Source organism: Aythya ferina, assembly GCF_964211825.1.
Source record: "Aythya ferina genome assembly, chromosome: 21".
NCBI lineage: Eukaryota > Metazoa > Chordata > Aves > Anseriformes > Anatidae > Aythya > Aythya ferina.
The window spans coordinates 4,766,701-4,793,434 of NC_140319.1; the positions used below are offsets into that span (position 1 = coordinate 4,766,701).

Consider the following 26,734-nt stretch of genomic DNA (forward strand, 5'->3'; position numbering starts at 1 on the left):
AGCCGCCGGCCCCACCCGGTGACACGCTCGGGCCCCGCCCCCCGCCGCGCTGCGGCCGCCATTTTGTGCGAGGAGCCAGCGACGGGGCCGGGGCCGGGCCGGGCCGAGCCGTTCTCACCACCATGCCGTCCTCGCCGCTCCGTGTGGCCGTCGTGTGCTCCAGCAACCAGAACCGCAGCATGGAGGCGCACAACATCCTCAGGTAACCGGGGCCAGCCCGCCCGTCTCCTTCTCTGCGGGCCTGAGGCCGTGTGGGGCCCGCACCGGTCGGCGCCACAGCGGAGCTCCGCGTCCCAGCGCTGCGAAACGCGGCCGGCAGCCCCCCGGGGCTCGGTGTTTTAACGCCCGACTGCCTCTTTTTAACGTTGTTTTATTATTTTTTTTAAATAACGAGCACTGACAGGGAGCGCTTTCCCCTTTGCGGGAGCACCGGGGGAAGTATTGGGTTAAATGGTGTTGGGTTCGGGGCGTGAAGGGGTGCTGAGGCTGTGAGGGAGCCTTTATGCAGCCCTGCAAGTGGTTCCAGCTTGGCTGGAGGCTGAGGGAAGACGAGGGAGGGAGGCGGTGACACGGCAGGGACCTGATCTGCCGGGAGCCGTGGGCCTGAAGCCTCCCTGGGCACCGTGCTAAAGTCTTGTTTTTCGGTTAAAATCAGGCAAAGTCAGCATCCACGTGAGGTGAGGCACGTCACTAGCCCAGCGAGTCAAACAACCAAGTGAAAATGGTGCTTTACGTTTTAATTAAAACAGAGGAAAAGACGTAAAAGGGCTAAATAATAGCAACATCTGGTCTGGCAGCCATCTTACTGGAAGCGTCTGGTGCAGAGAACGCCTCAACTTGGCGTCAGCCCAAACCTGAGATGTTCCCCCAAAAACCATGGGACCAGGACGTGTTTTGAGCTGGGGTGGGGAAGGGCTGCTGCTTTTCTGCGGGTTTTCTGCTGGTAATAACGCTGGAGCTGAGCGTTAGCCAAAACCGGAGCGCTTGGGGGGTGGGGATTAAATTTACTTCTAATATCCAGCTTTTTTTTTTCTTCCCCTCTGTTTTTGCAGAAGAAATAAATCACTTCCGTTGTGGCTGATGTTCTTTTTGAAAGTCTCTTCTCCCTTTATGATTTTATTTAGGAAAAAAAAATAGTTATTTTGTAAAGGCTTGTAAGCGGCAGCATCCTGTGTCATTAGGAACAACAACTATAGCGTAACTGGCAAAATAGAGCTGAACTGCTGATGCTGTTCGAAAGATATAACTAGTCCCTGCAAGGAGAAAGATTGCTTGCCTGTAAACTTCAGAAAACAGTTTGCGTTGGATCAGAGCTGGTCCATTTTGCCAGGCTGTCCTGCTGTATGTTGCACTGTGCTTTGGAAAAAAACAACACGTGACCAAAAGAGGAAAAACAGTCCGGAAGAAATGTTTAAAGCGTAGAAAGTGAGGCATTATAACTTCAAAGTATTTTTTTAAAAGGATTATGAAACTCGAAAGGGCACAAATGCTACGGAGCCACAGGTGACTGTTTGAAAACAAAAGTCTGGAGTCCAGCCATCGGTGTTGGAACATCTACGTCAGCATCCATAAACAAAGTTTTGCAATGTGTGCCTCTAGATAGTGGTAGGCTTTTTTTCTTGAAAATATTTATGCTAGGAAACGTATCGAAATAAAAATATTTTTGATATCACAGATTTTTTTTTAGTGTTTATAATGTTGTAGGTCAGGTGTCAGAATTAACTTCTCTAGTCCACTTGCTGTTCTCATGAACTACAGGTTTCGTTTAAGTCAAGTCTTTCTTGTTAAATATCCTCAGTAATTGTGCTTATTTCAGCCTTCAATGTATAGACAAAAATACCTGTAAGGCAAGCTTATTTCACTTCCCAAATGTTAGGCCTACTGAATGCCTACTAAAACTTGAACTTAACTAATTCTACTTCCTTCTACAACAAAAAGATTCTTACAGAAATACCTGAATTTAAACTCCTGATGCATTTGTGTATTTACATATATATTTAGCTGTCTATATAGCACATCTAGATGAAATGATGATTAACATGGTAGGCTCTCGGACACAATCGCAGTCTATCACTTCTTGCTTTTATGTTCCCTTTCAGTTGTTTATCCTGTCTAACGCATGAAATTATGAAGTGGTTTAAACAGAGTCTCATATTTTAATATACTTTCATTTTACATTATCCTGCTGTTCTATTCTTGAACGTGAGGAAAAAAATTCAGTACGTATTTTGTATACTTCAGCATTCTTTTTGACTTAACCAGATAATAAGAATTATTTTTTTTTTCCTTTTAAATTGCAGTGGCTCATTCCAAAGGGCTTGCACCACTTTGACTTGGCAACCTAAATTTCTTACTCATCCTTCCTGTGCCTGGTATCTCCGTGCTGCCACTTGTGCCTCTGGAAGGCCAATGTTTGATTGTTCACAATACAACAAAGATACAATGACATCTAACCAGCATTATCTTGCTTCAGCACTAGTTTATTTGCTTTATATTGTTTTTCTTTTTTTTTTTTTTTAAAAATGACCAGTTTCTAAATATTTTTGTTACTGTTCTAATCTCTCAACAGAAGTCCTTGAAGCTTGTTGGTAGAATATAGTTACCATCACCAGTGAGGCATTAAAGCAAAGGGAAAAGAGGCAAGGCAGAGGACTATGCAGAGAGATGCAATCCTTCCTTAAAAGCTATCAAACTGGGTTTCTCTAGGTCAGATCTTACCCATCCTACCCTTCTTGCTTTTACAAACAGGACTTGCACTTAGGTCCTTTTTTAGGATACATAGATTTAGGCCCCGTCTCCCCTTGAAACACTGAAGGGGGAGGTGGAAGGGTTACACTTGCTGACAAGCCCTGCTACACAGCCACTTCAACATACCCATTCCTGTAGGTTTATTTGGCCTTTAAGAGGAAATTATCCTTTCAAATTCTTCCAGTGTTTAGCAGGTTCTCTAGCAACTTTGTATTTTCAGGCTTTTATGGTACAGACATCCTATCTCAGCCTCCTCAGTTCCTTCTCTGGTCCTGTTCTGGTAATGTAGACTTGTTGGGTATTTGTGTTCCCCTTTGTTTTAGGAAACTGAGTGTGCTAAGAACTTGGGGATGTGAACATGAGATATCTTGGTGACAATTAAAGCTTAAAAATTGAAACCCCAGTAGCCAAAGCTGAAGCTTCACGTGAAGGTTATGATTTGTATTTCAACACTGACGAAGTAAAAGAACTTAAGTTACACCCTTGCAGTTTACTTAAGTAGCTCAGTCGTAACTTCTCTGCTGACATCTGTCAGCAGCTAACTGCTGCCAAAGGGGTATTGAAACCTGCGCTGCTTAATTTAAGAAATCTGGAATTGTCTTATTAAATCCTTAAGAAAGGAAGAAGTGTTTTTAACATAGCACTTTCATCTGACAGCTTACCACTGATAACTAAATTACACGTTGCAGTGCAATAAGTTAATATTTTGAAGATTTTTGTAATCAAAATCAGTTAACAATGCTTTCATTCCCGCTGTTTAAGTGTGTGATTTTTTTTTTTTAATCGGTAGAATGGCATAAGATATTTTTGAAGTGATGTAGGAGGAGGGCACTGCTAATTATTCTCTTGCTACATGTTGTGGAAGGTTTGTATTAAAGCTAGTTTGTATTAAAACTAATTTGTCCCCTGAGAAACTTTACTGCTACTGCCTGCAGTGGTGCTGCAGTTTTTTGCAATCACTTTCAGTATTTAGTATTCAAGATCACCAAGTTAGTATAATTTTCTTACCCTTTACTCCTTATGGTAATGATGAAGTCACTTTTTCCATTTTCTGGGTAGTTTTTCTAGGCTAAGGCTCTTAGATATACATTGTCTCATAGAAAATACTCCTTGTGAAAAGGCTGTGCCACAGAAGAGCAGATATTTGACTCACTAAACTGGATCTGCCCAGCTCCTTAACAAAAGCAGGCTCTGTTGAGCAGTCCCATCCCCCACTGCTGCAAGGAGTCTGGTGAAACATCTTCCAAGTATTTCCTCACAGTACACCTGATGCATAACTCACGTAAAAAACTGCCTTGGCAGCTGCTGATGTCAAAGCATGAAATTGCCCCAGGTGAGGCGTGCGTGCCAGCTGCTCAAGGAAGTTCCTTTCAGTGGGTCATGGGTGTCAAACCACAAATTTTTGGTGTGTGAAACTGCAGCAAACACTTCTGTGTTGATCTATGTGAAATTACACAAACTTTGAGGATGTTTCTCACAGCTGGAGGTGGGCTTTCTAATGTGCGTGACCTAACCAGACCTATTTCAGAGAATAAAACTAAAGTAAAAATAAAAATTTAGGAGGAAAGCATAGAAGAAAATACTTTTTCCGTTGTAGCATTACTGCTTTGTGGGAGAGGAAGAAAGAAGATGGGAAGTGCGAGGTGCTGAAGTTCGCTATTCTTCCTTAGGTGTTCCCAAACTACTTTGCCAACATAGCTTCAAGTGGTAGACATTAGGCAGGGAAGAGGAAGGATGAGATATCTGGAAGATCAAATTGAAAAAATGAACAATTTAGGCACTGCAGTTTTGTCTGTAAGTGTTATGATTCTTTGTGCCCAGCAGAGGCAGTAGAGTAAAAACACAGGGCTGGAAGGATGGCAGGGAAAATAAACACGAGTGCAGTTATGAGTCACTTTTGTGGAAGGAATTGTACTTTAAGACAAACAAGCAATTTGAATGGGTGTCTCCTACTGGATTCTCCTGCTGTTTTGTGTGCGAAGACCAAGGAGTTAAGGTGTGAGTTGGCATTTGCTCAAAATGGGTACCTGGGACCCTTACAGTGGCTCGCAGCCTTCTGGTCGCTCTTCTCCCAAGGCTGCAGATGTCTTGGTTTTCTTTAATTCAGACTCAGATAAATCATTGAAGATGCAGGTGTGGGCACTTTATTAAAACAACAAAAAACCATAATCCACGATCATGACATGTTTCAGGAGCTGTACTATAATTCTTAAGTCAAATATTTCAGCCTTCTGGCTAATAGTGACTGTTCTACCATTTGTAGCTTTGACCATTAGACCACCAGAAAGCAATCTACTCTGGGTTAGCTGACAAAATGTATTGCAATTCTTATTATTAAGGATTTACTGAAATTTAATCCAGTGTATTTAGGTTAACTAGAAAAAAACAAAGGTGTTGCCCGTGAAGACAGACAGGTTTTTGCCTCCTTTTTTAAAATTTTAATAATTAAACAAGTAGTTCTTCCTAAGAATGGAATGAAGCTATTCTGGGCTTAACCAAAAGTTTTAGATGCAAGCTAGCAGAGTGTGTGTTCCGCTTCTGTAAAAGTAATTGCACAGCAAGATTTTTTCAGCCCGCTTGAGGGAAACGCCGAGCACCCAAATACTTGTACTGTGCTAGTTAAATCACAGCAGAGGTTTGGCAACGTAATGCGGGGAATCAAATAGTTAACCCAGCAACTTGAGCAGAACAAGTGATGACCAGTTGGTATTGTTACTTCCTTATAACAAGACAAAAATGTCTCTGCGTGTATTGTATTGCCCAAGAGTGAACACAACACGTTACAGATCCAAATATCTGAAAGCACAACAGAAACCCAATGTCTGAAGCACTGCATACAATAATTCAAAAAAAAAAAAAAAAAAATGTAGGCAGCCTTTCAGAAACTGTTCACGAGTCTTAATTGTAACCGCAAGGAAATGTGTGCTCTGGGTTTCTGCCCCAAGGTTTTCCACTAACAAGTGAGGATTTTCTCAAGCAAGACTTGCCTGGTGAATCTCATGACACAGATAACATCGTTGTCTGCATCACATTTCCTCTAGGAGAAAAACACTTTTGGAAGAAAATTTTCCTTCATATGAGACAGAACTGAAAATAAGTTGTTTTGGAAATCCAATCTGACCTTTTTTTTTTTTTTTTTTTTTTTCTTTCATTGGTTATTTATTTCTCCTTGTGCTTTGCACTGATTCTGTGCTATGCTAGTGGAACACTCTTAGGTCCCTTTTCTTTCCTGTGCTATGAAACAACTAGCAGGTTATAGAGGAGTTGGCAGTGAGTTGGAGTCTGCTTTGTCATGCACTAAAGCAGTACCCCTCAAGTCCATGCCAGTCGCCTTTCTCCATGTTCAGATGATCAAGTTCTGAAAAAGAAAAGGGATGGTTGTCAGTATAGAATATGCCTGGGACGTCTTTTCTCTCGGTATTAGGTAAATCACAGGTCTTTCAAAGCGTGTTTGGTGACCCTCTCAGAGCGAAGTTTTAGCTATATTTATTTGACTTTGTTAAAAACCTTCAAGATATGTGAGGGCTCTATTCCTTTTGGCTATAATTTCATCGGAGTATTTCTTTTTTGTGATGGTCTGAGGCCCAGTGGCTTTGCCTCTCTGTTTTAATGTGCATCTGGGGAGGAGGAAAGGAGAAAAAGCTTGAAAATCATTGCATCATTCCTGTTAGCTTTTCTGGCAATGCCAGGTACCAGAAAACAGTGTGTGATACTAGTTACCTGGTGTCAGAGGGAGGGTTTGTTTTGTGTGTGTGAAAGTTACGTGGGTTAAAAGCTGTGTGCTGCTGCTCTACAAATTTCTGTCTGCGACTCTTCTGCACTGTAAATCTAAGAACATTGTAACCTTAGTTTAACTGTTAATTGAAAGATTTATGTGGACTGTTCAGTTGTGATTTGTCTGATTGCATTTTGTTGTTTAAAATCCATCCAGTCTAATTGCCTCTTCTCTCCCCTTCCCCACTGTCTTTCAGCAAACGAGGATTCAGTGTCCGATCCTTTGGAACAGGGACTCACGTGAAACTGCCAGGACCAGCACCGGACAAGCCAAATGTTTATGATTTCAAAACAACATATGATCAGATGTACAATGATCTGCTTAGGAAAGACAAAGAACTGTATCCCTGTGGCATGGCCTTTTTAAAAAAATCCAATGTGGTTCTCCTTGAAAGGTGTAATTCATTATTTGGCATTATGCATTAGGAACACATAGTTGCTTGACTGGCAAACTTAAAACGTTTTAAGTTCACAGCAGGTTTTTTATTTACAAAGGGCCTCTAATGCTCCCTTGTAAATTGCTATTGAGTTACAATGCACGCATTCAGAATGCTCTTTTGAAGTCTGTTAACACATTTACCTCTTGATTGAAAGCACATTAATCCTATCACAGATTGTCCGTTAACCTCCACTGCACTGTGGGTCGTACTTTCCCAGTGCAAAGACTGTTCCTGATAACGGATATGACAACAGCTGCCACCTCAAGATTAAAATTGTATTTAGCTCAGACAAACTGACAGGTAAGGTTTACAGTATACTTTCTCTGGGAGAGAGGATACCTTTCATTAAAGAACTCACTCTTCTCACTGAGAGCTTCTTGATACCTGATTTGAGCAGTGCACCAAAAAAATGCGCATAGTATATTTTAAAGGAAGGACATAGGAAAGCACAATAACAGAATTAATCCTGGAGAGCAGAGGTGATCACAGTTATGCACACTACTTAGCTCGACATCATTCATGATTCTGCATGATTTTAGAACATCTGTATTTAAGGTTGATTTTTCATTCTTTAAGAAAACCCACTTTTTTTTGAAAAATGAGGGGACTCGTTCTAGATACTTCTTTCTCAGGAAGGGATCTGATTTTTTTTTTTTTCTTTTTAAATGTTAAATGCGAAAGAGAGAATTTACCCTAAAAAAGATACTCAGTATATAATTCAGTAAGAATTTCTTCTTAAAAATAGAGAACCCTTTAAAATGAAGTATCCCAGAAATAAGTCATAATTTGTAACAGAGCAGTTTTTGCACTCTTTAGTGGCAGATTTTTCATAACAGAGGTGATGGGCATGCAAACATCGCCTGCTCTAGGGGGTGGGGACCTGCTCTTCTGAAGGGCTTTGGGTGTAATTGATGGGGGAAACAAGGCAATGTGTTGTTCATATGATTTAGCTTGTCCCGTTTCCTAGCCGTGCATTCATCAGCTCAGTGGAGATGACTGTCACCTAGAGCTGTTCCACATGATTGGAAAGTATCTTGGTGAGAACTGTCAGCTTGTTCCCATATTCCAGTGATGGGACACATCCAGTGCGGCCTCAGCTGGGAGAGATTTCCTTCCTCCAGTTCTGTAGGCCAGCAGGGATCCAATGCATTTTGGAAACCAGATACTCAGTGAAGTTGTGGCTGCAAGTGACTTGGCACATTTTCTGTTGACCAGCCAAGGAAATGACCTCTTGTTTCAGAAGGCTTTAGTCTCAACCAGAAACAAGCTTCTGCAGTGATGGACGTCAATGAGAGCAAGGTAAAAAATGAGAGTGAAAAGTAGTCACTTAAAAAAGGAGGGAGAGCAGAACTATCAAAAACACTCCGCAGAACCTAAAAGCACCTTCATTGCTGTTAATTAGAGAAATACAGAGCACAGGCTCACATACCTTGAAGGCGTATGGTGGATTTCAGAAGCACAGGGATAAGGGACTGATGGAGCCAGGTAGACATCCATGCTCAGTTGAGTACCCACAGTGGTGGTCACAGTACGTACAAAATGAAAGTCCAGAGCAGTTTAAGTTTAGTAGTTAAAACAAGTATCCCCTTCCACCCTTGCATTTTTAGAACATTGCATTTAAATTCCCTGAGCCTTAATAGAGGGCTGCAACAAAACTACTTAAAGCTGTTCTGAGTGTAGGTTTTGGGTGCTTCTTAAAAATACTACTTTTCTTCCTAGGAGAACAGTAGAGGGTTCTGCTACTAATGTGAGACAGGGCCAGTGTCTGGGGTAGCCCTGTAGGATTATGTGTGGGTAGTATTGTTACAGTACCTTGAATTTGCATGTGCAAATGGACATCTCAAAAATAGGCCAGTATAATTACTTGCCACGGACAGTCGTGTGAAGGGATTTAAGGACTTGGCTCTAATTATATAATTGTGACTTGAGAGACCAAAAAAAAAAAAAAAAAAAGGAAAATTGGTGAGTTTGCAATCAAGTGAAATCAGTAAGATGAAATTTTTCAAAAAGCCATATTACAAAAGCAATTGCTGTTGCATGTTTGCCCAGGGATAGGAACTGATCAAATAGAAACTTGACCAAAATTTGACAGCAGCCACTCCCAAATTCTTTATCAATATTAACTAACTCCGTGATTGACTGTTTCTTTCCTTTTCTCAACACTGACTTATCTGTGACCCTTAAATGGAAGAAACCTAGTTATTTCCGAAGATATATATTTATTTTTAATTAGGATTTCTGGGCAGTACACCTCTGCTTCACAACTGTGGCCTGCTACTCGGTTTCCTACTTTTTTTCTTCTTGTCTTTTAATTTAACCTGCTTGCTAAATATGTAGATAGGATTCCAGTTTTAGCTCCTTAGTTATGTGATATCAAATTAGGAGAAAAAAATAGGATCAAGACAGTACTAAAGGTTTGCTTCAGGCAGAAAGGAAGATGCTTCAGAAATGAACAAAAGCTGGGTTGGTGCATCTTAGTTAAAGGTACAAGCATTCTCTTCTGAGAAAAATAATAGTGATATTGTGATTGACTGAGATAAAATTTTTCTTTTTTTAACTCTATAGGCTGGATAGCCATGCTTTTTTGTGTGCTATTGCTGATGTGTTTTTTGTTCCGTTTATAGTACCCATCCCATTCAGAACAAGTGGAAATAATTTGTATTGTCATACAAACCACTCTGCCAGCAAATATTTATGGCATTGTGGTCTCCCTGTGACTGACCCTTATCCCTGGTTTATTCCACAGTTCTTCATCTGTCTTGCTCTCTGCTGTCTTAATGGGTAAGATGCGTTGTGCTAGAATGTCAGTAGAGGAAAATGTGGAGGCTTTGGAGTAAGCATGGGCAGTCCTGAATGGGGGAAAAATCAGAAAAAATCTGAAGCAGATTCTAGCACGCATGAGATCTTCACAAGGTTCAGATGGACAAAGCTGAAATACTGATTTCCTGACAGAAGAGGAGGAAGACCAACAGAAGGGTATTACCGAACTCAATCGGTGTCTCTGTAGGACTGTACAGGAGCAGGGTTCTGTGCCTTGCCCAAAATGTTTCAGTCCCACTTGAGATGCTATCTCCTGTGCCTTCGAAGAGGAATAAACAAAGAAAGAGGACCGTGATTAGCTGACAAGAGGGGCATCCGGGAGCGGTGAGGATATACTGAGCAATATTTTTTTCTCTGGGGTGTGGCAATGAAATAAGATCCTGACTAAAGTCTTAGTCAGACATTACCAGGCTTTTCCTGAAGGAAGAACTAGATCTTCTCTCTTGAAGTGAAATACAGCTTCACAGGACAGTGTTGTAGTACTGAAAGTCATCTTGTCTGGGAGGTTTCTTCTCTCCCTTAATGCCAGTACTGAAAGAAGGGAAGCAGTTCTCTAAGTATGCAGCCAGTCCAGGCTGCCTTTTCACAGTTAGGTGTGGCATATCGTGCTCAGGAAGATAACAGAGTCCATTCGTTACAGCCTTGAACTTAGTAGCTCTTTAGACTTTCTGCATTTGCCTAGTCAGGTTCTGGAGAATTCTTGTTCTTGAGATTTTTTTTATTTTTTTTTAAATACTTGGAAAAGTCTTATTTTGTCCGGTAATAGTCTGGTTTTTAGTTATTCAATGGCTGCATGCTGTACGTATGTTATTACTAGGGTATTCACTTCAGCCACTCACAAATGGGAAGTTTGTAGCTTGAAAAATATCTGGAGGACCTGTGCGTCAGCATTGGCAGGGTTAGCAAGCTCTATGTGGGAAGGTAGAGCTCAGGGAGGGTTTAATCTGGGATTGGAGTTGGTCTTCAGCTGCCTCCAGTGTACTTGACAAGGGGCTTGTTGGAAACACTGGGGATCCTTCCTGTGAGTTGTAGCAGGAGCTTCAGAGCAAATCATAAAAAGCCCCTTAGCTTTCAGTAGTCTGTAAAGTTTTTTTTAAATGCTCTTTGTGCATTAATTTTACGTTAGTTGGGATGCACAGTTTACACCTTCAGATGTACGTGCCTTAAGGAGAACAGCAGCAATCAGCAAAATGTAGAAGCTGCCTAAAGGAATTAAAGGCATCAGCTGTAACTATGCTGCAAGAGAGCCAGTGCAGAGGTTTGGCATTGTAAAGCTTAAACATCTTGGGCACTTGCTGCGTGGAAGCAGCTACTTAAATTCAAAGCAAACTGATTTTTGTACAACAGGAATATATTGCTGAGTTGTAAAGGTGGAATAGCACTAAAACAAACCTGTAGAAGCAAAGAGCAAATTATCATGGATTTGAGGGGTAAGTTTAAGAGTTTGGGTGCTCTTGCAAAACACTAGCTGCATGTTCTTGGACGGTGATGGATGGCTGATGCACTTAAAAGTTGCTGCTCTTCCTTATCTAAGATAGCTTGATTTCCTTCTTGCACCCTGAAAAGCAAAACTAGTTCTTGTTTTTCAACATGGAAATAATCTTGCAATTTAAATGGTACATGGCCATCAAATAGTTGATATCCCATGAAGTTCTGAATTTATTCTTATCTTTAATTTCTTTCATTTTTAGAGCTCGAATTAATGTCTGCTTTTTCAGGGAAAGAAGCATAAGCTGGGAATAGATGATTGTAGTGCAGCGGTACCAGGAGTAAGATCCTTTTTGTATGAAATGAGGTCATAGCACTTTGCCTGTTGGTTTTCTCATTAACAAAGCAAGTAGAAGCAGATTATAGCTGCCATAAGAAATTTGCAATGAAAATGAAAGGTGCAGCACAGAATGGCAAAGGAGCCAGTAATTTTCCTTTTCCAGTATGTCATCAAAATCAGTTTCAGGTCTGGCTGCTTGGGTTGTCATTTGCTGAAAAGATTTGGGACTTCGTAAATTCTGTTCCTCCTGATTTCTGGTTTATAGCCAAGCTGTATTTTCCAGCCTTGCTGTTAATGCTCTGGTGTTGTGTGGTGAAGAGCTGTGATTCTGATGTCCAGAGCATTCATGGCCTGAAGAAGTGGAGAAAAGTTGCTGGAAGAAAAGCTGATGGTGACAGGAATAGCTTGCTCCAAAACTTGTCCATTCTCTCTTGAATATTGTTTGTTTGTTGCAGAGACTTCTGCCACTTAGAGCAAAGCTCTGGAATCCATAATAACTGAGCAATAATTCCTGATATTTCTGGATCAATGAACTGTCCTAATTTATGGAGAATTTATAATGGAGGCTTTTTGGAGGCTGTACAAAGCAACCTTGAGTTGCTTAACAGGGGAAGTTACCATGGGCACGCAGGAGGACTCCTGACCTCTGCATCATGCTTGTTGAGGCCACACAGAGCTCACCTGTGCCGATTCCTTTTTTCAAGAGTAACTTAAATTCCATTTCAGGTAAGCTCTTCACCCCTATATTTCTTTTCTGTTTTCATTTGGTTTTCTTCCTGGATTTGGAGCTGATAAACAGCTGTCAGCTGCCGTTCTGAACTGGATTCCTGTGGTCAGTGGGCTAGTTGCTGTATGGCTGAAATCATGGCCTGTTGCATGGCAAGCTTCTCCTCAACGAGCGTAAGTCTCATTTTCTTTCTTAACATCCTTCAAAGTACTTCAAGTACAAAATACTTAGTGAAATGGAAAGGATGAGGATGGGAAGCAGTGCTTAAGCTGGATTTGAAGAATCTAAGAGGCGTTTCTGCAACTCTGTACCCTTTTGACCACAAGCTGAGCTCCAATCCCATGTTCTCCACGAAGGATCTTAAGACAAAAACACAAAATCACAAACCTTTGAAGGGCAGCAGTTTTCAGTATTGCTTAGTTTGGCTTCTGAAGAAACTGCTGTTAATTTTGGTTTCATCCACATCAAAAAGGAAATATTATTTGAAACTATTATACATGCAAACAATCTAAATACTTGTTTAGATATACTTCCCTCTGTGTTTGAAGTTCTAGGACATAGGAGAAACGATGGATACCAGTCTAATAGGAAACGTTTCTCAGCACATAAAACTTCCTCTGCCTGTCTTCTAGCTAGAATCTTCAGGTTTATTTCCTTATCCAGTGTTAGTTCTGAACAGATCATCCAGAGCATCCTGGCTGAGGCTGACGAGTGTTTCAAAATCCATATAGCATTGGAGTCATTTTCCTTTGACTGTGTTTCAGTCATAACGTATGAGCTCTGCTAATGAATGTAAGCATTTTAAGTCTGTTGAGCGTTCTTGGAAGTAAAGGTGAGATTTGAATCTGAGATACCACATCTTTGGATGGACATGAAAACCAGGGCTACTTGCTGGCCTCCTGAGCGCACCGTGCATGACTGGCATCACTTAGATATGATTTGCCCCATAAGCAGATGGAATTTTTCTCCCAGTGTGCTGGCCCTGCTACTTCTCATATCACACAGGAATGCAGCAAGGCATTCGTATTGTTTGCTCTTCCTATAGCCAGTGTCTTAGCACAGGCTTTCTCTGTTCTTAACTCCCTACGAAGATGGTAGTCTTGCTGTTATTTAAACTTAACCACGTATAAAAAGTTGCTGCTTCTGCTCTTGGGCACTGACTTAAATCCCACTCAGTCCTTTTGCTCTGTGTAGTTGATGAACCTTACCAGCTGCCTGCCCAGAAAAACCAGCATAGCTTTGCTTGGTCCTAACTCGGCTGTTTCATCCAGGACAGAAGTGATGGCAGGCTGCTGTTTCCTGACTAGAAGAAGTTATTTCAGATGAATGCAACGCTTACTGTCGATGTAAGGAATGCTTATACAGTCTTTGTTCTTCATATTGCTTCCAGAACATTCTCCATCTTCAGGGGAGTGTCTGTAACTAATTCAACCAGTGGTAGTAGTTGCAAGACAGTAAAATTCCTGTGCCTGACTTCTGGGATGTTCATGACATTTTTCTTGGATATGCGGACAGATAGTTAAAATATTCAACAGAAGAACTGAAGGCATATTTCCATTGCTCTGTCTTCAGTGCAGAACAAAATTTGCAAACAAGTTAATCCCCGTTCTTGCTCTTTACTCTTACCTTGTGTAACTAAAGGTGTGGACGTCTTTGCCAGAGCATTTTATCTTGCAGGGTTTTCTGCTTAATCTTAGTGTCTGCCACCTCTTCAGAGCCTCTAAGTGTACCTCACATCTATTTCCATTTAGGCCAAGTTAGCATTCTCTTTCCAGCATGGGTTATTACTCTAGCCCCAAGTTTAGCAGCTCTGTCTAGTTGAATCACAGCTTTTACCTTTGCTGAACCACCGAGAAACTTGGAGCCAACCCAACAGCTGAAGTTACAGAAGAGGGGGGAAGAAGAGCTCAGTCCTAGCGTTGTTGCTGCCCGGTGACAGAATTGGCAGTGTGAATCCCTTGGGAATCTGGAGTGAGAACAGACTTGAGGACTTACTGCAAGAAGTGTTTCTCCAAGGAACACAAGCTGTGTGTGTGTGAGCTTTGCAAAACCAGTTGTTAAGCAGCCTGTGGATCAGCCACGTTCCCCTGTACTTCAGTGTCCTCTTGACAGTGTCTGTACTTCAGTGTTGTGCCAGGGAACCCCCACTGTGGATCTCATCCGGCATGTTCCATGTTCTGCGTGCTGCTGTTTAAAAGCGGCCCTGCTGTCTTTATGAATACATTCTCAGCTTTCCCAAATAAGTGAAGCACAATAGTTTAATTTACATAAGATTTTCAATATTTGTTTTGCTTTATCTGAGTTCCAACTATAACTCTAGTTGAAAATTAACTTTGAATTCTACAGTGCGGAGTAGTATAACAATGGAAACTAATTTGAGGACAGTTGTTGCAGACCCTCTTTCTCTGAGACATGCACTGGAATAACTGATATTTTTCTCACAAATCTTTTTGCCTGCACAGCTACTTCAGTATACTTCCTGCTTCGCCACGTCTCCTGATGTTCATCTTTTGAAATCTGGCACTTGTTTCTAAGCCTGAGAGGAGCATCCAAAGGATCGTGCAATACTTAAGTACCCTCTGTGATTTTTCTTTAGCTTGCCTGCTGGTCCTGCTGTTGATTTCTGTAATCCTTTGTTACCTGTCCCTGCCACCTGGTGGACCTAGCAGTTTGAGGTATCTTGCTGAGGTGACAGACACTCTTTTAGATTCTTGCAATTGAAATTAACCTCCGCGTGGAATACTCATGGAATGCAGGACATAGCCAAGTGTTTGGCATGGTCAGAAATGCCACATCTTTGAAGTCATCTTGTGTTCTGTCTTAGATATTCTTGTCTTTCTGATAGTCCCCCCAGTATGTCTATCATATCCCTCCTCCAGCTCTTTGGACTTTACCTTTGCTTCCTTCCTTTTCCCTTTCGACAGCTTATTTCTGTCCAGTTTCATCCTCAAATGAAGTTTCAGCTTTTCAGCACTGACAAGTCACTGTCTGGCACTTGAGCTGTAGGCTAAACTAAAGATCTTGGCTTCTCTCAGAGAAGTGTGGGCATGCAGCCCTCAGCTTTGGGGCTCGACCAGACTTAGGGAATGAGCATGCCGAGCCTGTTGGTTACGGACCAACCGCTGTGAGCTTGCTCAGCTGGATTTTATTTGTAGCTTACAGCTTAGAAATGCTATGTTGTTGGCTTTAGCAGTAAAAAGCAAGTGACATTTCATATTCGGTCCTTTGCAAGTCATTAACGCAGGCACAAACATCACCAGAAATGTTACTTGACCCAACTTGGTAGTTTTGTGATATTTTAGGATGTCATATTTTCAGCGTTAGGACTGTAAGTTGCACAGTACCACAAAGGACTTGTGAACAATCTCCAATTTGTACTAAAAACGCACAGTTTTCATTCCAAATGAAAGGCAAATCATGCTCCAGATACAGAACATAGACGGTTCTTGCAGCGATAACCACAGCTGCCTGGAAAGCAGAAATCATAGCGCTGGTGCCCTTTTTAGTGTTGTATTCCCTGCAAAAGGAAGTGATACTGCAGGTGGAAGAAGGGTGGGCAGTTGTTCCCCATCAGCACTTCTCCCAGCGGGATGAAGCACAAGGTATGTTCTGTTTACAATCCAGTTACTGGTAATTAAATTAAGATTATATAGAAAAAGAGACTTGCAAATTTCATTCGAGCTAGCGTTTGAGACTTACTCTGCTCCACTGCTATTTTTCACAAAGAAGAATTGCAGTGTTTGAGGATGGTGACAGCTGCATGAAAATGAATAATTGGCATGTCAGATTTGTTGAAGATGTAGAAGCTTTGGGCGTCAGCCATTACTTTAAAGATGATTTTTTCCTGAAGAGCGTGTATGCATTTTAGCAAATTGAATTTACCTAATTATGTTTAATAGATTGGTCTCTATTTTAGATGACTATCTAATTGATTTATATACTCCAAAGTTTTCAGCTTCGTTTTCAGTTTCATGTAGAAGTTAAGATGAAACTTCCTGAATACTTCAGTCAGTAAGAGATCAGGGTTCTTTTCATCCATACAAGGTTTTAATTTAAGTCCATGTATTGAGCATCTCATCTCAAATAGTCATCTGCAGACAAGGTGTCTTGATGCAACCTGGTTGGTTGCCCTTATAGGGCAGATAGGGATATTCCAAAGGATTTTTTTTTCATGAGGTTGGAAGAATTAAAACAGAACAACCGGGCAGCAGACGCAGTGGATTCCTTTTCATTGATTATTAGGGAAGACTTTTTGCCTTGATGACCTGAGATTTAGATGTTTACTTACAACCTTCTAGACCTGCATGGTTAAATTCATCCAAGCTTCCTCTTAACGGTATGAGAAATATTTCTTGAAAGTCAGTTGTCCGCTTGCAGTGATTGCCACCACAAGAACTCAGCCCTCTTCAGCAACGGTAAGAAGTGAAACGAGCCTTTGTCTTAAAACACCCCATAATGTGCTGAAACATCTCAGTGTGAAGACCTAGGCATGACATTTAATTTTGTTGTTCGTGCTTCTTAAAAGGTGCTTGGTACCCAGGTGATAATTCACAGTTCTGAAATGCACATTCCTTATAAACATGCAACTTAGGTGGCCTGAGATGATCATTCCTGTCTGTCCTTGTCTGAATAGCAAGCTCTGAGGCTGAACTGCTGCTGAAGTTTTCCCACTGAATTAATAGGTCCTTCTGACTCCAGCTGGACACTGAGCTCTGCAAAACAGTTTAATGGAAGACAGAACTCATCTGGCTGTGTCCGTCTCTGATTCAGCCCATTCTGTTCTCCTGAATTTCTCATTCAGAATATTGCAGTCTTGTTTTACCTCAAAACGGAGATGTTAAGTGGAGGCCCCGTCATCATTGGTACTGGGAAGGGAGGGGAAGCAAAAAAAACCAATTTGCCAATAATTGGATTTATTCCCATTGAAGCTGATAGCTGTTCTTGATTCTTAATGCTCTGAGAAAAGAAGCATCAATCTTGTGCTCTGGCAGACACTGAATGTGTCCACTGTTGTGCAGTGTCCCTTTTTCAACCTTTAACTGTCTGATCTTTGGATTTATCAAAAATTCCTGTTTTTCCTTTGCTAATCTGTTGCTTTTTTTTTTTTTTTTGTCAGCCTCAAGTGCAGGCTCTCTAAACATAGTCCACAGTAATTTCCGTGCAGTCTAGTTGCTTTCTGTACCCTGTATCTTGCTTTGTGCTCTAACAAGAGTATCTGTTTTTATTTAATGCAAATAAAACTTTTTTACATTATTTTCTATAAGCTTGTTTGGTGGTTTTAAAAAAGTTGAAGCTGTAGCCAGTACTTTATAATAATCTTATTTCTGAGGTTTCTTTCCTCTTGCTGTCCTCTTGTGGTTCTACCTGGGAAGTGTATTTAGTCACCATAAAAAATTGCTGTCTGGAAGCGATAGCAGGTCCAAGCTGGGTTAGGTGTGATGTGTGGATGGCTCTTCATATTTAATGGGGGGAGAAAATTATTGTTAACGAAAAGTCAAATCTGATGCATTATGTTATTTCAATGCAGATGATTCATTACTCTTTCAGGTGCTGGCAGTCCCTTTAAACATTGACGTATCAGGGGAATTAATCCCAATATCTAGTTCTTCAGGGAATATGCCATATTTTATTCAGGAACTAATTTAAAGAAAATACTGTCCTGTCTACCCTGCAGAGAAGGTCCATGACGTTTCATTGTAAAGAAGAGAATGCCTAGACTCCCTTTAATTCTTCACGGACAGACATACAAGATTTTCTAAAGACCATCTTGAGTTTCCTATCAAGTTAGCTTCCTAAATAGATCTTGGAATAACTGCATTTCTCAAAGATGCCTGTGCAGAGGAATAACTACATTATTCACATACATAGATCTGGTGAGATAGCACTAACATCTGAATCACTTAACTACACCCCAAGTGATACTTCTAGGACTTCGTGAGCATATTCAGTGCAGCTTTAACACTTAACAAACACACAGACCAACCCTGGGAAGCCTACTTAGGGGAGAGTGCAGTTATGCAAGAGCCTAAAGCTTTCTTTCCCCCTCACTTTTCTCTTAAGCTTCATTGTACCTGAATGCAATAACATCTAGCATCCATGGGAGATTTTTTTTGCCACTGTTGTTCAACTTTAAGATGTTTTGCCCTGCTGACCTCCAGCATAGGCAGTCATTGTACAATTTTAAGGAGAAGATCTTGAAACTACATGTGTGTATTTTTCCCCTATTTTTTAAAATGGATTTCTAACAATAGTACTTCTGAAATTACAGAGAAAAATACCTTTCAGGCTTGTAAAGATCCAATTTCCTAACATAAACCATCAGTCTACGTTATATTGAATCTTGCAGTCAGGTAACCATCAAAAACATTGCCAAACTATTCAATTGCACAAGAAACCCCATCAGTAAAACTGGAAGCTGGGCATGTGTGAAGGCAGTGGGTATCTTAGTGTGGGAGTGGTGTATGTAACAGTGGAATATAATATTGTCACAGGGGAATCTTCTCTTAATTTTAACCTCAGTATAGGTTTTATCACATAGTGGAAAAATTGTAGTTTGGGAGGGTGAGAACTAGGAACTGAACTAATCATGAAGTGTGAAGATAATTGTGAGACTATTAAACAAAAAAACACTTCTGCTCTCCAGGATTATCTGCTTTATTCTGTGGATGTTCTTCCGTACCCCACTTTGACTTAACGAAAGCTCCTATTCACAGCTTTTAGCAAGACTTACTCAGACTTGCCAAGTGGACCTATCGAGGAATTATTTGGGAAGGACAGTGCGACAGTGGAAGGTGGGAAAATAGAATCATACAGAATGGCCTGGGTTGGAAGGGACCTCACGGATCATCTAGTTTCAACCCCCCCCTGCAAATACAGAACTAAAAGTCTACTTGGTGGAGATGTTCTTTTGAATATTACTAGTAATTAAGGAAAATACCTAGTTTCTTTTCTATATTAATATATATGGTAGTATTCCACAGCTAGAAGTACAGTTTGGGTCCTGAGTGAGCAGCTGACTGATGAACTGGGTGGGAAAGGATGGGCAGAGACCTACCCAGGAGGGTGGGAGGAGGCACTTCTGCTGTCCGTGACAGGGGGATTTTAATTTTGGGTGGCAGGAACTGTGAAAGATTTAGGGAATTGTTCTAAACACGTTTATATGTTTTGTATATATACTCATCAATACATTATTATGGGATATCCTAAAGGAAATGGAGGGAACACCATAGAGGTAGTGGGGTCTAGCCATCTGCAAGAGTGAGCAGCAATGCTCCGCATGGCAAAATGCGATCTGCGTTGCAACATCTTTATATCAAATTTTTCTAGTTTTCTAGGAGTGATTTGTCACATACAAATTTCATTACTTTGTGGATCCGTTAGCATAGTTGTTCCAATAAAGTTAGTGTCTCAATTAGACTCATTGCAAAAATGTGATATTTGCTGATGGTTTGCAGTAGGTGATGACCCCTTAGTTACCTAAATGTCTTAACTATATATATATATATAGTGTGTATATATATATATATATAGTTGTCTTAACTTTCTGAGCACGGTAGGGGTAAGGTTGCTGTGGCCAGGCAACAGCACTGAAAGCCAGGAGAGTTTTCTGAAGAAGGGACTGCTGAGAAGGGACAGCAGAGGTGCAGAGAATAGGAAGCATGGGATTGAAATCTGCTGGAATGAGATCGAAGTCTGACTTGAGCGGTTGAACATCTGGCAGTAGAGACCTTTAATAAGCTGTAATATCTCTTGAGTTCACCTGAGCTCATAATGAGAACAAATCTGGGCTAAGATTCTGCATTGAAAACAGTCCTGCAGCTCGGGGCAGCTTGCTGACAGGATGGCACGCTGGCTTTATCCGGGTGAAAAAGAGATTTTATACAACCAAGTATGAAAGCAGCCTGAATCTTAACCATTTATTTCAGTCTCCTTTTATAGGCACATAGACCCTCGAAAAGATGTAGCTGTAAGTTGGCAGCGGAAAGCTTGTGTGAAGCAGAAAGCTTGACTGTGTGGGTTTTTGGAATATGCGCAATTCTGTCTCCATGCTCAGGAAGGCTAGGGGACAGATGCCAGCAACGTTCCTCCTAGAAATGGAGGGAAAAAAAAAAAAAAAAGAACCAGGAGAAGTGTGTAGGGTGTTGTGAATTTTTCCTCCAACCGCATGATGTGGAAATGGAGATGAGAGAGCCCAGAAGGGGCTCGCTGTCAAACTCCAAACCGAGCAGTGCAGCGAGATGTTTACAAGGGTTCTGAAAATGGCTGTTACACTCGTTTTCATGCTTTGCACATCACCAGAGGTCTGGCATAGCGGATTTTCTCCAAGCATGACAGACCCAAGGAGATTTTACAGGGATGCTCTGAAGATGTGGGCTCTGGTGTACACGAGCTGCTTCAGATAGCTTTGGGCTATAAAGCTCAGTTCTTTAGTTACACGGGGAGAAGTCTTTTGGGAAGGAAGGATGGTAAAAGATTTGGGAGAGCCCTGAAAAAAAGACACAGTACAAGTCAGTTGACTGACTGATAGTGTTGCTTATATATATATTTGTGATGAAGTATCATTCAATTTGTAATTCAAAATGGAAATTTTCTGCAGTCGAGCAGCTAGTGGGATGCTGCAGCTACATGAGAACTGAATATTTTTCCCATATAAGGTCTCTTACTTGGGTAGAAAGAATTTAGATTTTAATATAGCTTAAAAACTTAGAGTTAAAAGTTCTGGAGGCTGTTGGCTTGAACGCTCTTCAAGAACACCTTGGAGCACATAGATGAGCGGGCATAGACCTGAGCAAGAGAACTGGGGATACTGGGGGCAACTGGGATACTGGGGGCAACTGGAAAAAGGTAGACAGAACATTGCCAGCCTCTTGTTACGAGATCAGGACTGTACTGTGAAAAGAATGAAGACAACCTGCCAAGTGTGTGACCTTTTCAAAATGGAAATAAGCCAAGATGGTACCTTACATACTATTAATGATGGATTTTTATTTTTTTTTTCTGCTCAGAATCCTTCTGTTATCTCAAGAAATTATAGACTGTTACCCTTACTGCTATTTTAATTTAAAAACATGTACTCAGATGGCTAAAAATAGCCGTTGCTTCAAAGCAAGGAAGAGATGCATCAATTTCCATGCTCTTTTAATTCAAACCTTCCCCGGTATTCCTAATCTGCCCATAAAACTGTCTTCAGGAGGAGTTTGCTATTAATGAACCGAGCAGATGTATGCGAGCGTGCTCCTGATGAAACCGTGGATCTCAGACAGCTGAGAGGACAGGGTTAGTGTGGGCAGGGGATTAGTGAATCCTGTCTGAAAGGGGGATGTGGGCTGTAAATTTGGGTCTCTAAGCTACTGTACCGGCGTAAATTGAGCTACCAAGCAGCATAACGGATCTGTTTCACTCGGTGACTGAAGTGCTGGCAGCAGTAACGTCAGTGGTTTTCTTCACTCCTGTTTCTGGCTGGGGATATTCTGAAGGGATGGTGCCCCACTGGTTTATTTAATTTCCTTTGGATGCTCAGTTGTATAAACCTGAGGTCAGGTTGCAGCTTCCAGGCACCAGGAGCCCCGTCTAACTTCCAGGACAGAGGGTAGGGACTCAGGTGGATGCAGGACACTTAGCAAACAGGACGTCTGTGTGCTTTAAGCATTATGGATAGAAAAGCAGTTACCCAAGGGAAGTTGTCCTTCGGAGGAACCCAGACCTAATGAGGGCCTTTTAAAGCTTTCTCTACCATTGGATTAATGACAGTGAGATGTTTGAAAGCCAGTGATTGCCTAAATTGTCCTTCTTGGGGTCAAACGGGAATCTGCTCAGTGGTCATTGATCTTTGTATTTGCAAACAGCTTTTAAAGATACGGTAATAGTTTAACTTGTGTTGGTGATTTGCTCGGAAACGTGACTTTTCTTAAAGATACTTAACTCAAGCAACTTCAGATACACACAGAATGGGATTTTACATATGTTGGACAGAAATAAGAGAATCAAGCCACGACCAGAGAGATTCCAGAACTGCAAAGACGTTTTTGATTTGATTCTAACGTGTGAAGAAAGAGTCTATGATCAAGTAGTAGAAGGTAAGGACCTTGAGCTGATAAATTTGAGTTCTCTACCCCACACACCCATCCCTAAAGACCTTCACAGATCTGGCAACAGCTCTGGCTGCTGTTGCTGGAGCACCAACAGGGAGAGGAGCTCCCAGTGCATTGACATGGGCTGTATGTAGCAGAGGAGTGCCAGCTGAGTACATATTTCTCAAAGATGCTAGCTCTGGCAGCTACGCAGGATGTGTAGGTATAGCAATTTGAAATTGCTATAACAAGCATTTGGAGAAACTCAAGTACATGTTTGCTTTTTTTTATTATTATTATTTTTTTTTTACCACTATGGGCTGATGGAGATCCAGCCTAAGCTGTCTTCTCTGTGCAGCTTCCCTTCTCTGAGGAATACTTCCTGTGCCCTACCAAGCAGTTTGCCCATAATAAATACTTCCTATGAAGCCGGAGAAGCTATTCTTGAACATGATTAGCTCTCTGCTAACGTGCTACAGCTTGGCCCTTAAATGAGTCAGTGAGATACGCCAGAATCTCCTGTTGTGCATTGGCTGTTCTGCATGGTCACAAATAACGCCTGGCAAGCTGATGGGAGCTCACAGAGTCATGGGGTTTCAGTTCTTGGGCTGGCACCCTGCTGCTGGAAATGCTGGATGCAGGCTTATGTGAGATTTGGGGTGTTTCCTTTACATTCAGAGACCAGCAAACAGCATTATATACATAATGTAAAAGGCCATTGCTTACTTTTTCAGTTCTCAGTGGTCACGTCACACGCACAAACATTTGAGCTTCTGCAAGCTGAGCAATTAAGGAGCAATTAAGGGCTCTGAATGTCTAACTGAAGTGTTTGAAACGTATCAGTAAGTTTTGAGAGTGGCTGCCCTGCAAGTTGAACGGATGGTTCCTCAGTCAGTTCAGTGTGTTTCCCATGGAAAACAACCTTCACCCTGTTTTATGAGTGTTCTGAGTTGCAAGGATATGAGGCGAAGGGCAGCCACTTGCTAGCTTTCTGCTTGTGCCTCCCTCATGTTATGATAATTGGGCAATTACAAGAAGCATTAAAGAAAGCTCGAGTGCTACCAAATGGCTCTTGGTTAGAAAGGTGAAACTTTAAATTGGAGTCTTCAGCAGGCTTTGCCAAGCTAAACTTGCAGAGCAGAATTAATAAAGAGCAACTCGTAGCTTAAAAAAGTGAGCGTGATAGGAAGGTTTTGTTAGAGAGGCATAACAATAATACATGTGTGTATTAATAGGAAAAGGATGCTTTATTTTTTCCTTTTCCACCCATAAATGCAGCAAGTTAAAGCTAGAATTTTCTAAAATAACTGGCAGTGCTTAACTTCGAGGAGTTCACCTTGCAGTGTAATTTTCAATGTTTTGATGCACAGTGCTTTCTAAAAAACAGGCAATTAAAACCTTCCAGGTGAGGAAGCCTAAAATCATTCTCGACTTTTGAAAATCTTGGGTTTTAAAGACTGCCAGCCGAAGGTGAGCAGTAACTGTTCTTGACCAAGGCTAATAAACCATCACAGCCCTTCCACAAAATTGAATTATTTTGTTTCCCAAATCCACCTTCCCCTTCTGAAAAGAGGGACTATACTATTCAGTGGTTCTGTGAATACAGAAAATAATAAACAGTTTTCTGAGGAATACTGTGTAAAACCTGATATCATTCCACCCAAAATTTTGCTGTTGTGTGTTTTGTTTCCAACTAGATTTAAATTCCAGAGAGCAGGAGACGTGTCAGCCAGTACATGTGATCAATGTGGACATTCAGGATAACCATGAGGAGGCAACCCTGGGTGCTTTCCTTATCTGTGAGCTCTGCCAGTGTGTAAGTAGAGAGGGCTCATTTGGGACCCAGCTGACTGCAGGGGGCCTGGGGGTTGTTTAGCACTCCTAAAAGGCGCTGCATATTGCAGAAATTGTTTCAGGTAAAACCCATCTCAACAGAATTAAGTTTCCAAATTCTCCTGGTTGTTTCTGGAGCTGTTGTGAAACTGGAATGGAGTTCATGATCTCCAAAGTAGACTGTGTGTGTCCAAAACTAATGAGTTGTTAGCTGCCATGAAAAGCAGCATCACAAAGCACTTCACGTAAGCATTACACTTGTTGAGCCCATCCTCAAAATATTTGTTTATAGCACAAACGTCTCTTTCAAAGGCAGTTGTAATATGTGGGATTTCAACATCAGAGTTGCATTCTGAATCACGGTATACTTGAGAAGCATCCTGTGTAGGTGTATTTCATAGTACCACCCTGTTGTGTGTATGATGTGGAAAAAAATCTGGTGCCTTCTGTCTTCCACCTTCAATGTTCTTGGCCCTAACCCTTGAAATAATGCTGAAATAAGCTGAGCTTAAAACAGTTGACATAACCGTCAAGAGAACAGAAAGGCTCTGTGTCCTTTCCCAACGTGCAAGCTGATTAGCTCACCTATTCCAGTGTGGCAACAGACTTTTATTTTACTCCAGACTGTGCGATCTATTCTGGTCCCGAATACTTGCATCCTTTCCAGATCCAAAAATCCAAAGAGGGTTCAAGGGACTTGAATTATAGCCATCTGTTCAGTGTGCTTGCAGCTATTCTAAAGCTTCCATTTGTTATCTAGTGAGGATGGATGTTGCCTACTCAACAAAGTACTAGTTCAGTGCCAGTTCAGTGGGTTGGAGAAGGAAGGATGTGCAGATGAACACGATGCAGAATATATGAACGTTTGGGAATGCTGGGAATCTCAATAAAACACCCAGTGCTGCACGGCTTGGTACAGCCTGCTGATTTAGGCTTCACAGTAAGCCAAAAACACTGAATCGTTACTGTTCTCTAAACTGCATCGTATCCTTGGAGTCCAGTTACTTAGTGTTTTTTTCTCTTTTAGATACAGCACACAGAAGACATGGAAAATGAAATAGATGAGCTGTTACAGGAATTCGAAGAGAAAAGTGGAAGGACTTTTCTTCATACTGTCTGCTTTTATTAAAGCACATCTGTCTCTTAGGCCTTAATACAAATGAGAGAAGCATGTGTTTAAAGTTCTGATTATACTGTATTTTCCTGGAAAAAGAATATTGATTTTTTTTTTTCTTTTTTGTTAAAGACTCCTTTTCAATTTTTTTCTTTTTGTTTTGTTTGTTTCATTTCAGGTATTCTGTCACAGGTAGGCAGAGATACTGGTTGAATTGTACATATGAAATGATTAAAAGTATACACAAAGGCCACCTATTTAAAAATGCAAATCAAGATTTTCTTTAAATCCTACTTAAATTGTTAGAAGTGGGTTTTTAATTATAAAGAGAATGTTTCTTGAATATAAGTTTATAATGTATTTTTCCAGCTTACAAATTTATTTTATTTCAGTTGTGCTTTTTTTTTTATTTTAATGTGACAGAATGGCTGAACTATGTGAAGATATGAATGGAACAATGAAAAATGACTATCTGTATATTATTAGATATAAAATTGGAAGCATCCAATAAAAATAAAACCCTGCAAGTTTGTCTGTTTTCAAAATAGAAGCTAATTGTGACTGCTCTGGTGAGGTAAGACGCAAAGTATCTGAAGTAGCACAGGAATGCTCATTCATCCAACTTGTCTTGGAGAGGGTGTTGACAGCAGGAAGATGCCGGTGGGAATCGAAGACTTGGACTCTGTCCCTTGTTCAGAGAGGCTGCGTCTGTGGGCAACTCATAGTGATTTTTGAGCCTGTGTTGAACCAAAGTGAACTGCTTTCTCTACATGAATTAGGGCAATGCCAGTAAATCTTCTCGCATCTCAATTGCTTTGGAATTATCATACGTGAGATTGAAATAAGACTGTGAGGCTGTAACTATAGCAGTCAGGGCCCAATTGTGTGTATGTCTTCTCTAAGGAAGAGGGGGAGAAATGGCAAAGTTAATAGAAATGGTTGCAAGCTTTCTGTTAACTGAAATATCTTTTGAATGGAAATATTCTCTGCACATACAGCAATAATAAACGTGTTTGTCACAGCTCACAATCCAGAAAATGAGTATGTATATACAAACGGAGTGCAAGCTCAGCCTTCTTTGTTCAGAGTGATAGAAATTAAGAGCATCGAGTTAAAAGTGAAAACAAAGTGAATTATTAGACATTCTAAAGGTGAATGGTAATGTGCTGCCGTTTAAAGGCAGGAGTAGATCTTAAAACCTGTTAAAGGAGCTGGTGAAGGCGTTGCAGCGAATGAGGGCTGTGTGTTCTTTAGTACTTTGATAACTGCAGACAACTTTTTAAATGTGCTAGAAGTGGTACGAAATGGGGTTTGAACCGGCTTCTCTGTCATTCTCTCGCTGACCTCTGGCATCTCAGAAGAATTTTTCTTAAACGTGCTGATTTCCCTATGCCCAAAGGTAATGCTCGGTGCTTTTTCTGAATTTAGGGTGATGTTACC

General features: G+C 41.1%; 2 protein-coding genes across 2 annotated transcripts in view; both read left to right on the forward strand.

Annotated features, from left to right (window-relative positions):
* The first annotated feature begins 24 nt into the window (after nt 1-24).
* On the forward strand, nt 25-26,323 carry SSU72 (SSU72 homolog, RNA polymerase II CTD phosphatase). Its single transcript, XM_084494945.1, has 5 exons — nt 25-202; nt 6,720-6,863; nt 22,214-22,353; nt 24,045-24,163; nt 25,208-26,323. Exons 1-5 carry the CDS (start codon nt 123-125, stop codon nt 25,307-25,309), a joined length of 585 nt encoding a protein of 194 aa, XP_084351071.1. The 5' UTR covers nt 25-122; the 3' UTR covers nt 25,310-26,323.
* LOC311422170 (C-signal-like) overlaps nt 628-26,734 on the forward strand; it is a 147,614-nt gene continuing 121,507 nt past the window's right edge. The window contains exon 1 of the mRNA XM_084494944.1: nt 628-631. The gene's annotated coding sequence lies outside the window, so the exon portion shown is untranslated. The remainder of the gene's footprint in view (nt 632-26,734) is intronic.

Excerpts from the sequence above, each read along its gene's own strand:
- SSU72 (XM_084494945.1), top strand. The coding sequence starts at position 123 with ATGCCGTCCTCGCCGCTCCGTGTGGCCGTCGTGTGCTCCAGCAACCAG. Across the intron at positions 22,354-24,044 it reads CTATGATCAAGTAGTAGAAG|ATTTAAATTCCAGAGAGCAG; the intron begins GTAAGGACCTTG and ends GTTTCCAACTAG. Across the intron at positions 24,164-25,207 it reads TCTGTGAGCTCTGCCAGTGT|ATACAGCACACAGAAGACAT; the intron begins GTAAGTAGAGAG and ends TTTCTCTTTTAG.